The sequence below is a fragment of the Ambystoma mexicanum genome, chromosome 3q (genome assembly GCF_040938575.1).
Source record: "Ambystoma mexicanum isolate Mex_15411 chromosome 3q, UKY_AmexF1_1, whole genome shotgun sequence".
Classification (NCBI taxonomy): Eukaryota; Metazoa; Chordata; class Amphibia; order Caudata; family Ambystomatidae; genus Ambystoma; species Ambystoma mexicanum.
Window position 1 is genome coordinate 927,009,359 of NC_090926.1, and position 12,255 is coordinate 927,021,613.

Genomic DNA, 12,255 nt, shown 5'->3' on the forward strand with positions numbered 1-12,255 from the left:
GGGCCTCAATCTGGTACGCGTTTGCAGACAAGGCACCACTTGTTGGGACGGCGCTGTCAGGCACCACGGGCGAGCTTGGAAGGACTCCAGCAGGCAGGAGCAGTCCTGGGTTCAATATGGGCAGTCCTGGAAGTCTTTGTTCCATGTTTCCCGCTTAACAGTGGCCACTTAACAATGGCTTCTCTTGGGTTGGGTAAGCACTATGGTGGTAGGCTACTCATGGTACAAATGAAATGTGGTACCAACCACCTAATTATAGTCTGAACTTTGGGGAGGTATCACACACAGCAGATACCCATTCCAGTGCTCTCTGCCACTATAAGAACAGCAGTCTTAACCCTTGCATGGAGATAGGGAGATTTGCCTGAAATGTTCCCAATATGGAGCGTTGTGCCGGGATCCTCCTCCTCCTGTAGGGAGTATGTGTTTTTTTTGTCATGTGATCGTCAGATGAGCACTGACATGCGATGCCACTGCACTCCTGAGCGCCTGGCATGAGGGGTTTGTTACCTCATGAATTTGACCTTCCAAGATGCCTTCCTCGGATCGACTTCAACACACTGCTCGGGCGATGCTCCCTCCGAAATGCAGGAAGGGACACCGTTTCATCTCCGGTGAGAGCAGTGCCGGTGACCTTCCTCCACACCAACGCCTGTAGCCATGTCCAACACTCAGATGATCTGTTTGCAGGCAGAGACTTCAGTTTACAATTGGGAATTGAGGATAGCCACTTGGACTCTACCCTCTGGATCCACCCCAGGTGAATGATGAATGATGAACCATGATAGATATAACCCTGTGATATTGTTAGTCTACATCAAGATATGAATGCTATATACTAAACCAGTTGTACTCTTTCTTTTTTTCAGAGACTCTTGAGTTCCGCAAAGGTTGATGAACATTACAAATTGTTTATTTGAGCTCCTGAGGAAGGGACGTTGGCCCTGAAACGCGTAGAGCGTGAATTCGTTGGAATCCACAGAACCTTTGAAATTACATTATGATAAATATATAGTTAAACGTTGCCAAGGTTCTGATCTGGAACATTTGGGGCAGCAAGAATGTACATGAGTTGTTTATTTGTGGATTGTTCACTTGGAAGCTGGTGGTTGGTAGCAGAGGAGTGTCCCAACTGGGGTCCTCACTACCTACGCACGATATCTTTGTGCTATAGCCACTAAAGCATCTGTGCACTTACCTACACTTCAGCCTCCATAATACTTATGCAGTTTTCTGTGCTGTTTATGAACCATCATAAAATACACATTTCTGCAGTTCTTAACACTCGAGATCGAGGCATTTTTCTGCTACGGTTTTGCCATTTGGTTCTAAAAATACAGAGCACACTACATTCTTTTCTGTGTAAAACGGATACTCAAAAAAGTGCCTACTGGATGGTTTTACTCTTACTGGTGAGGGTATCCCGAAACAGTGTCTTATTTCAATTGCCATTCCTGCGACAGCTGTGGCGAATATGCCTCGTTTTTTTGAATTCTCAAATGCACAGTGTGTGTGGGCCACTGCAGAAATCATACATTGAATGGGTCAGATGTGACTTGTGTTAGGAAGTTATTGTCCATGTCATGTGAAACCTCTGAGTGTTCCTTTCGTAGGTGTTAAAAATGGGAAAAGGCTGGGCATGGCCTGGAGTGCCTGCGATGTGGCTGCTCCTCCGCATAGGACCCGCATTATTCTCTTAACACCACCAGTTCCCGCTATGGCCCAGCCTCCTGAACGTTTGATCTAGGTAGTGGAATGCTGGAAGATTTAATGCCTGCAATCCGGGCTCACAACACATAGGGGATCGCCGAAAACGCAGCAGAGGTGTCAGCCTACGGCATCCACAAGGCAGCCCCAAAATGGCGGGCGCGCTGCTATACATGGTCCATCACATAGCACACAGAGATGACAGGTCCTTCTCATGCACAGCTTGGGGTTTGAAGGGAGAAGCATCTTGAAATGATTACCAAAGTTACAAACTTCCTCTTGTGCTGAAGGGGTTATTAAATGCATAGGGGGTGAAACGCTCACCGCCTATGACCGCATCAACCAAAGAAAATGGACTTTGAGAAAAAATTAAGCATCATATTAGAGATACTATTTAGGAACCAGGGAACAAGGGAAGAGTGAGACTTTTGAGAACTTCATCACAGGACTAAGAGAACTGGCAAATAGGTGTAACTTTAGACAATCCTTCAATTAACACCTAAGAGGCCAGTTCATTGTAAAGCTTCGGGAGAACAAGGTGTGCGAGAAAATCTGGGCAAAGGGAGATCCCGCTCTGGCTGAGGTCTTAGACATAGCCAAGAAAATGGAACACATGTTGGTGTGTGTGTGTTAAGGAACTGGACAAGTAAGGCACTCAAGGGGCAGAGAAGGTGTTTGCTGCGATTGGCGATTGTAGAGAAGTGAGAAAACCTCAAATCAATACACATCCTGATGAGGAGGAGGATTGCGAGCCATTTAAGGAGGAGGTGGAAGGAATTAGTTGGTCTGTTATTCATGTAGGCATCTCGACCAAGGAAAGGAGAGAAGCATCTTCTGTTGTGAGTGTTAATGGAATTGAGGTATCGATGCTCATTGACTCAGGATCAGTCTATAATAGAAATGTAGCATAAGCACTACTTTTTCTTGAATTACTTGGAAGTCTCAATCGTTTGTCCTGGTCAAGAACTTAATCAATGTATCTAGAAGAACAGCATGTTGCCTGCTGTCCAATGAGACTATTTTCTCTTCTTGTGTGGTGTGACCAACTTACTTGTTTTGAAATTCCAAACATTCATATTTTTTTGGGTAAGGGTTTTCTTTCATTTCTTTTTTCATTTAATAACTTTTACTAATGGCAGTGTTAGTTAAAAAATGTCAGCCATGACATGTACATTTTGCGATTCAAATGGATTGCCTTCAGGTGTCTAAAATAAATTAATAAATCTCACAATCAGGGTCAAATGTCAGTAACGCGTACTCTCAAAATGTCAAATTTTCACACCAGTAACTGCTATCAACCAATTTCCTATAATTGCCAAAATATAAAGTGCGTACTTGTCCTATTTCTCATTCCACATCAAACTGATTGTAGCCAAAACCAAATTTACATTGTATGCATCAGGTGCTTAAGTCTAACTAAGCGTGGGTCAAACAAACTCCATTATTAAATGTGCTTCATGTATACAATGATGCATTCATTGTTAAGTACAATCTCTGTTTGAAAAATAGCAACACCTTAACTCCGTGGAGTGACCGTGCGTTACTGTTTATCTGATTTGTACTAATGTCTCTGTTTTAATATATATGCCTATACCGTGTCTCCTGCTCATTGTACGGTTCAAAGCTGAAAACCTCAGATGTTACATCTTTAGATGTTCAAATCATTAGCTACCACACGTTTGTTCTATATAATTCACCTTGTGATAGTCAACATGGGCAAAGGACTATTCTTGAGTGTACCACGTTCCGATGTTGGTCAATGTTTATAATTGTTCTTTTATAAGGTGACGGTTTTAAGCATGAGCCAGGGATTTGAACCTGTGTTGCTATGCGTTGCCCCTGAGCTATCCTCCCGGCCTTGGAATATTAATGTCAATATGTACACTCACTATATCAAACCACCCATCCTTAATATTCATGTAAAAAGTACAATGTCGAAGTGCAAATATCAAGTTATTATTTCATTTACTTGAAAGCCATGTTAATATGTAAGGCTGTTTTACGATGTTACGGTACCCTCATGTCATATTTATCCTAATCCCTCGTGATAGTTAAAATGAAAAAAGCTATTCTTGCGTGTACCATGTTTCGATGTTTGTCAATGTGCCAGCCATCTTAGACTATTAATGTAATTTTGTAAACACACCAAGTCCCACTACCCGTACTAATTCCATTAAATTTAATTTCAATATTACAAAGTGTAAGTGCATTTGCTTGAAGGCCATGTTCATCGTTAAGCTGTTTTTCCAATGGTACTATATCCTGACGTAATGTTTATCCTTAATCCCATTGTACTAAAGAAGGTGCTAGTTGGATCAATCAAAAGAACTCACCAAATATTTCCAGAATGGTCTATAACGTAATGTATCCTTTCATAAAAAGCAGCCAAGTGAGCACTCTTCATTCATCCCTACTGGAAACATCGTTTCCAGTTTATAAATCCAAAATGTTTCCCTCTGCCAAAGTCTTTTTTCGTGGATATCTTGGTAAAACGTCTGTGACTTGACATTTGAGCTGGGTTACTTGGTGACTAATTTCTACAAAATGTCTTGTAACTAGTGATTTTAAATTACGCTTCTGTTGACACACTTATGTTTTCCAATACATTCCTTGGTCGCTTGAGTAGTTTCAGCGATGTACATTTTACCACATGGTCATATAACGTATATTTTGATGGACAAGTGGAATAGTATCACAAAAATTATTTTCCCCAGTGTAAGGATGATGTAAAATGTTTCCTGCAGTGATTTTATTGAAATACATGCAGTTCAAGCAGGGATACGTCCCCATTTTTGGTGTTTGTTTATATATGGTGGCACTGATGTCTGCTCGAATTAACATATCTCTTAGGTTTTTCTGAGGTTTGTACGCAATTTTAGGACATTCTTTACAAATAGTGCCGAGAGTTGGGTCTACTTGTAAAATTGCCCAATGATACTTCATTGATTTAATTACTCTTGAAGTGGTTGGTTCAAACATTAGGGGAAAGATCACTTGTGGCGATTCCTTATTGGTACGTTGTTTATACCTCAATAGTTCCTCTCTGTCATTTGTTTGAGTCTGTCTCTATGTTTTTATGATCACCTTCTTAGGGTAACCATGATCAACCAATTTTGCATGTCGAATTTTTGCCTTGTTCTCAAAATCTTGATATTGAGTGCTTATTCGTCTTAATCCCAAAAACTGAGATTATGACAAATTGTGTACTAGATTCCTTGGGTGGTATGAATCCTAATGTAACAGTGAATTCTTGTCTGTGGTCTTATGAAATACAGTGAATTTAATCCAGTTATCCATAGACCATGTAACTTTGGTGTCTAGAAAATTAATTGTTCTCGCTGATACATTTGAAGTGAATTTTATTGTGTCATGGACATTTTTTCACATATGTCAAAAAGTCAATAATGTCCAAATCAGATCCTTGCCATAAGAACAAAACATAATATATGTATCTCAGCCATAATTTGCCACCTTTTTTCCAAAGTTCTGACTCAAGGATTTTGTCACTTTTAAACTTCTGCATAAACAAATGTGTGTGCTGGCACAAATCTTCACCCCTTCGAAGTTCCTTTCAGTTGTTGGTAAAATCGACTGCCAAATTTGAAGTAGCTGTTTTACAACACAAATCTTAATAACTCACATAAAAATATATTAACACCTTGTACTTGATGACTTTGTAATGCATCACAGATTCAATGCCTTATTCATTTTGAATATTCGTATATGGACTCGACACAGCCATAGTTACTAGAAAATGTTTTTTATCTGTGATATCTGGCCTCTGTAATAATGTAATAAAATGTGTTGTATCTTTAAGATGGTGAATATTGTTGAACACCAATGGTTGCATTGTATTATCAATGTAAATGAAAATCTCTTCAAAAACAGATTCATTTTGAGCTACGATCGGACATCCAGGTGGATTTTAGGGTTCTTCTGTATTTTCTGTAGACAGTAATATACAGTTACTGTCAGATGTGTTTTAACAGTGCCCGGTGTGTTAAATTGCTGATCCATCTGTGTTCTTCTGCCTCAGTTAGTAAAGTTTTAACCGAGACTTGTATGGTAAGAGTAGGAACTTGGCTCAATGGTTTATATCTTATTAAGTCATGTAGTTGTTGCTCACATTCATTGGTATATGTTGATGTATTCATAATAAGATAGTGCTGCCCTTATCCGCAGGTTTTATCGTCAATTCTTGATGATTGCTTAATATCTTCAAATGTCCATCTCAAGTTTGGTCAGATTGGGCCTCTTCAACTTGTGGTTGAAAATGCCTTAAATCATTATGAATGTGTGTCTTAAAGATGTTAAGAACATGAGATTGAACCATCCGTTTGTATATGCTTTTTCCTTAGTGTTCTTTATATGGGTGAATCTCCGATGATTCAGTCGGTTGTACATGGAATTGGAATTTCAGAGCTATTTTTTTCAAATTTGACAAAGGTATCAAAACTTGTAATTATTTGAAGTCGGAGCAAAGCTCAGTCCTTTTTGCAGGATTTGTTTAGCTGTATACGATATCTGTTGATTTGACAAGTTGATCACTAAGTTTTCTTAGGACATAAAACTTGTTTTCTCTCCTAATGGTGTTTTTTTCTAAACAAGAGACCGCAGATCTTGAACTGGTTGTTGGTTGACTCTCAGACATGAGTGCTTCATCTAACTCTGTGCAAGAGCTAGATGGGTTAGAGGAATCAGTGCCAGATTTTACTTTCTATTTGTTCAAAAACCGATTTTTTAAACTCATTGGCCTGTCCTCCAGCCAGGTGTATACTCTCTCGAATTGATAATCTAAAGTGTCTCTTTTAAATGTCTGCAGTTTTGTTTTTTGTAGATCCCCTTGATATTCTTCGAAAATTCCGTTCCGGGACAGACTACACCATAATTGACAATAGGGTTTGAACACGCAACTGTAAAGATGTACTCAAACTACTGAATGTAAATGCATGTGCATATGAGGGAGGGAGGGAGCCAGTTTAAACAAATCATTGTCTTATAAGAAATGTTTGATTGAGTATTTGAATGCACCTCAAATTCGCCTCACAGGTTGGGGGAAAGGCGTTTGTATACAGGGCTACCTAAAAGTTTGGTCTAACAAATGAAGGACAAACAACTATCTGCGAACCCAGTTTTTGCACATACCACTGTAAATGTCTACTCTAGCGGTGCCACGCAACCTTGCATGGCACCCTCTCTCACACTGTGCGGCCCACCGCCCGCGTTAAGGGTCAGGCCTTCAGGGAATGAGAAGCCAGAATCCAAACAACTGTTCAGGCCACTTTATTTAATCAGACTTAACTACTTCCCATCAGACCCAGTCACTTCCCTTCTGCACCTCACACTCTAACTAGGTCCCTTCCACACAATGAGGCTAACGGGCTTCATATTCTAACATGACAACCACAAATGGTGAATACAATAATTCATATTTCTCAGATTTTTCAAATAAACATATTTTCGTTTTTAACGGTGTGCATGTATGAACACTGATGGGTGTACGACTTGTATGTTGGTATGCAAACAACCCGCAGGAAATCCACAGATATGCACGGAAACCATTGTCTGTCTTATTTGGGCACGTCCACAATACGTGGTAAACAAAGAAATATGGACAGGGAAGTGGAAAGTGTAACGAGCATGCGCATGCTATTGGAACGGGCACCTCGTTACCCTCTGAAATCGGGCCCAGGACCCTGCCCACCCAGCTGCATATCCGCACTGCCTCCTTGCAACCCTTACCCTTGGGTCTGTATCTGCAACCCTACAGTCTCCTTACCTGCACTTATTAGACACCTGTTGTCTGTGCTGATCTCTTGCACTTGCCACCTGCTGGCCGCACTACTTGTCTTGATCCCGTGTTCAGCACTTTCCACTCCTCCCCTGCCCCTTGCACTCTCTCCCTTGCCTCTACCCTGCACTTGCGCGATCTCATGTCACTGGGCCTAGTAAGATTGTTGTCTTGTCCTCCCTTGTACACCTCCATTGCCTCGTCGCGCCTTGAAACACTTGAGTGTAGGCGCGCTATAACTAAAATGTCATATCACATGATAACAATAGCATAGTGTGCCATTACAGCCGACGATCAGTTTGGGCATGTGCACAACATGGGGAAAATACATAAACACATACAAACTCTTGTGTGGTGAAGTTGTATGGAAGTGGGAGGTAAAGTTTCAGTTCTAGTTGGAGGCGCTTTGTTATTTGGGAAATTGTTCATTTAGACTGGATGTTTGAATAATGATGGAAAACATACATCTATCTTAAACAAAAGCGTGAAAGCATGTGCCATTTGGGTGAGGGCATCCCAAGCGAGACACACCAAGCACACCAACGTCATCCCATTTTGCCAGCACACATACCTAACATTCCAGATCAAGTATTACAGCTTTTGAATTAGCAGGTATCGCCCAAGCCAGCCTGGCACATCTAAAAGCAACTCCAGACACATGTTGTGTTCACATTAGAGCGCGTCAGCGGAGTGTAGCATGTTGAGACCGAAGTTGAGCACCCAGTTCTCATGAGACAAAAATGCTTGAAAGCATAGAGTGATGCAATCATTATGCAAAGAAAGGAGGAGGGCTCGGAGTAATTTTCCATGTTCGGTCCACTCCACTTGAACCTATATGTTAAATTCATGAATAAACACCATGTCCACCAACACACAGATGCCACAGAAAAAATATACTTCTCCTACCATGCCTCGTCCCTCTGCAACTCTATCCCACTACAGGTTTGGAACGCCTGCACAATCCTCCAGTTCCTCAAAATACTAACATTGTGGCTCTTGCAGCAATGCCACCCACACTACTAAATCCACGTTTCCCGCCTTTCACGCCCAGCGCTGCCTTCCATGCGCTGTAAAGCGCCTCGAGCTCTTCGGCTAGTTTCATACAAAAATATATTCTTTTTTTATCTGACTTCGCAAATATTTCGAAGACAATTCTGGACTTTTGTAACTACACATTAAGTTAGACTTTTATTAGTGTGAGACTATTTATATTTCTCAAAATTCTCAGTCACGTCCCTGATGACACCTGTTTTTCAGGTCTACTCCGACTTTACGTGTCCCAAAGGTTCACCGGAGCTGCAAGCACAATTTCCTGTAAATTGGCATAATTTACTCCGCATTCATCTTTTAGTTCTACATTTCATTCACATCCTGCACGCCCTGAAGCGAGCGCCATGTTTTTATAGATTCATAGATGCATTCACAACTGTGCTTTTTAAGGCTGTTTCCTAAAACTGCTTTATATCCGTAGGTCCCCATCCTTTGGTGTAAAACCCAGTATATTGGTATAGGGAACTTGGCAGCAATTTACCTTGGAAACGTGATGGCCTATCTGGAGCCAGTCATTTGCTCAGGTTGTAAGCACAGAGTTCCATCAGCTTGGATGGTGGCCAGTTCCCTTCTGCTCCCAGTGCACATGTCCGTTTCTCTCCTATCTTGGATGTGTAAACAACATTGCCTAGTTGCTTGCATCGTGCACAATCTTGGCGTTGCCCAGTTCTCGGAATGTGACGGTAAATCAAGAGGCGGTAGGGCTACAGAATGGTGAAACAGTATTAGGGGCGAGCCTAAGAAGTTCCTGGCTCTGACTAAGAATTGCAAGCACCTAAGGAACCTAGGCAATGTTGGCCAAAGTGCCTGGCTCTGACTAAGAATTAAAAGCACCTAAGGGACCTAGGCAATGTTGGCCAAAGTGCCTGGCTCTGACTAGGAATTGCAATCACCTAAGGGACCTAGGCAATGTTGCGCCTACAGAATCGTGAAAAAGTATTAGGGGCGAGCCCAAGAAGTGCCTGGCTCAGACTAAGAATTGCAAGCACCTAAGGAACCTAGGCAATGTTGGGCCTACAGAATCTGCAAACAGTATTTGGGGCAAGCCTACGAAGTGTCTGGCTCCGACTAAGAATTGCAAGCACCTAAGGAACATAGGCAATGTTGGGCCTACAGAATCGGAAAGCAGTATTTGGGGCAAGCCCAATAAGTGCCTGGCTCTGACTAAGGATTGCAAGCACCTAGGGAACCTAGGCAATGTTGGCCAAAGTGCCTGGCTCTGACTAAGGATTGCAAGCACCTAGGGAACCTAGGCAATGTTGGCCAAAGTGCCTGGCTCTGACTAAGGATTGCAAGCACCTAGGGAACCTAGGCAATGTTGGCCAAAGTGCCTGGCTCTGACTAAGGATTGCAAGCACCTAAGGAACCTAGGCAATGTTGGGCCTACAGAATCTGCAAACAGTATTTGGGGCAAGCCTAAGAAGTGCCTGGCTTGGACTAAGAATTGCAAGCACCTAGGGACCCTTAAAAAAAAGTGCACTCTATGTAGCTATAGGAATGGCGTAATAGACGTTTTCATAATTTTGACTATGGTATGAAAGGAAATAAAATCTGTTTTAAAAAGTGGGTTAGATAGAATGAACCATAAATCAAGTTTAGACGAAAGTGAACATATTCAAATGTAAAAACGAAATAAAATCAAAATAGGTGACTGCAGGTTCCAGTCCCTGGGTTCTGTTTAATGAAATCCATAATTCGTATATATTAATTGTTATACATTGTTATAAAGACAAAACTGCAACATATATTGTTGCAAGAATCAATACATTCACTATATTTAAGCTCAGGGTGTTACAAACGAAGAAAATAGATTTCCAAATGCCTAAAACTGGCGATGACATTCCAAACTCACTCCCTGCCACCCTTAGAGCTGAAACTTCCATCTCTGTCTTCCGCAACAACCTCAAGGCCACTCTCCTGAACTAGCAAGTGGAGGACTGCCTCCTCCACTTCTGCCATGTATATTGTAATATAACACAAATGTAATATAACTATATTGTAACCTGTATATATACTGCTAATGACTATGTAACTATATTGCAACCTGTATATATTTTGCTAATGACCATGTAACTAAGCTTTGTACTGTAACAAGTGCCATGATGTCCTCGGGCTGTTGTGCGCTATATAAATTCGAATAAAACAAACAACAACACAAAAAAATGTGTTGGATGGATGTTTAATGGGGAAGAGCAGTACTGTCACGGAATTTTTTCAGAAGAGGGATTTTTTAGACCCTCTGGGGCCTGCGCCCTGGCCCACTTAAGGCCCGGTCTTTACGTGCCAGATGGTGATACAGTGTTTACACAACGAGACCCAGAGGGGGACAACGGATAAGAACCCAGAGCTGCTGGTACCCGAGTAAGACCCATAACCACGTCTGCAGCAAACGTCCTAAACTGGTCATTTGACATTCAGTTTATTTGTGCATCGAGTTTTTTGGTTGGGCTACTGGCTCTGGTCAGAAGGACAGGCTAGCAAACGCACAGTGAGCACAAGTGATACGACTGGTTCGGGTAGTGGCTTTGGTCAGAAGGAAGTACAGGCTAGCTGAAGTATGCGCGCACGCTCACACAATGAGGACAAATGATACGCTGGGTTTCTTGGTTCCATTTCCACAGCATGCAATTACGCCACTATGCTACAGAGGCAGCTGCTGATATTCAGTGAGTCGGGTAGCAAATTCTCACCATAAAGTCCGGAAAAGGCAATACAACGAGAGACAGCAGGCACACCTACTCCCTGGCGTAGCTGGACTCCCAATGCCCAGTCTCCTGTATGAAGCAGAGCTGCTCTGCTGGTCGCTGCCTTCCTCTCCCTTCTCTCAGCAGCTCTGTGCTCTGCCCGTGTCAGACACGTAACTCATTGTACAGCGCGCACTTCTTTTGGGGTAAAACATGCCAAAGTCCTCCTTGCGTAACCCCTCCCCCCACCCTTGTTTGCCTTTTTTTGGTTCGTCCCCTCGGAGCAGCTTTGGTCCCGAGCCACGGCCTCGGATCCGCTCCAGTCAGGAATCGGATTGCCCTGGGTCAGGGCGCTGCGATTATTGGCCAATTAATAGTGTTTTCAATACGGCGCCCAAGACGAAACAAAACGATTTAATGTGCTTGTTCGTCCAAACCCTTACGTACACATCCCGACCCATAACTTTCAAATAACGGCGGTTTTTTTGGACAGTGACATTATGGCAATCATACAACTTCTGCCTGAACCCCCCCCACCCCCCCACCCCGCCCCCCATCGACTCGCTTTCTCTGTATAATGCACTTTCTAATGCTACTTTGGTAAACTGCCTTCCTCCTCCCCTCTCTTTCCCTGCCAGAAATGTCTCTTTTGATTCATCTATTCAGCGGAACTCACAAATGAGTACAACGTTGTGTAAAACTTAAGTCCCAGAGCCTTCTTTTAGGTTTCCATGTACTCCGAAAGGCTGTTACCATGGGGGTGATGTATACATTGGCAAACTCAGTACAACTAAAACAGAAACCCAACCCACTGATAACAGCCATCCGTGTTCGATTGCATTGTAGTAGTTGTGTTTAATATCAACTCTAAATACAGAAGGTGAAATTCCAGAAATTGTACGAACATAATCTCTGCATTAAAAATTCATAAATCAGGAAAGCCTTTCAGAGCAGGCGATCTCCAATAGTTTCTGCTCGCGGGTTTGCTTTTTTGTTTTCCGAGAGCTTAGAAAACCTCTTTGG

At 42.2% G+C, this 12,255-nt stretch overlaps 1 protein-coding gene across 1 annotated transcript in view; it reads right to left on the minus strand.

Annotated features, from left to right (window-relative positions):
* LOC138583119 (ATP-binding cassette sub-family A member 9-like) overlaps positions 1-11,395 on the minus strand; it is a 2,601,648-nt gene extending 2,590,253 nt beyond the window's left edge. The window contains exon 1 of the mRNA XM_069655079.1: positions 11,239-11,395. Within this exon, the coding sequence (XP_069511180.1) occupies positions 11,239-11,241 (3 nt within the window). The 5' untranslated portion in view covers positions 11,242-11,395. The remainder of the gene's footprint in view (positions 1-11,238) is intronic.
* Between the last annotated feature and the right edge of the window lie 860 nt (positions 11,396-12,255).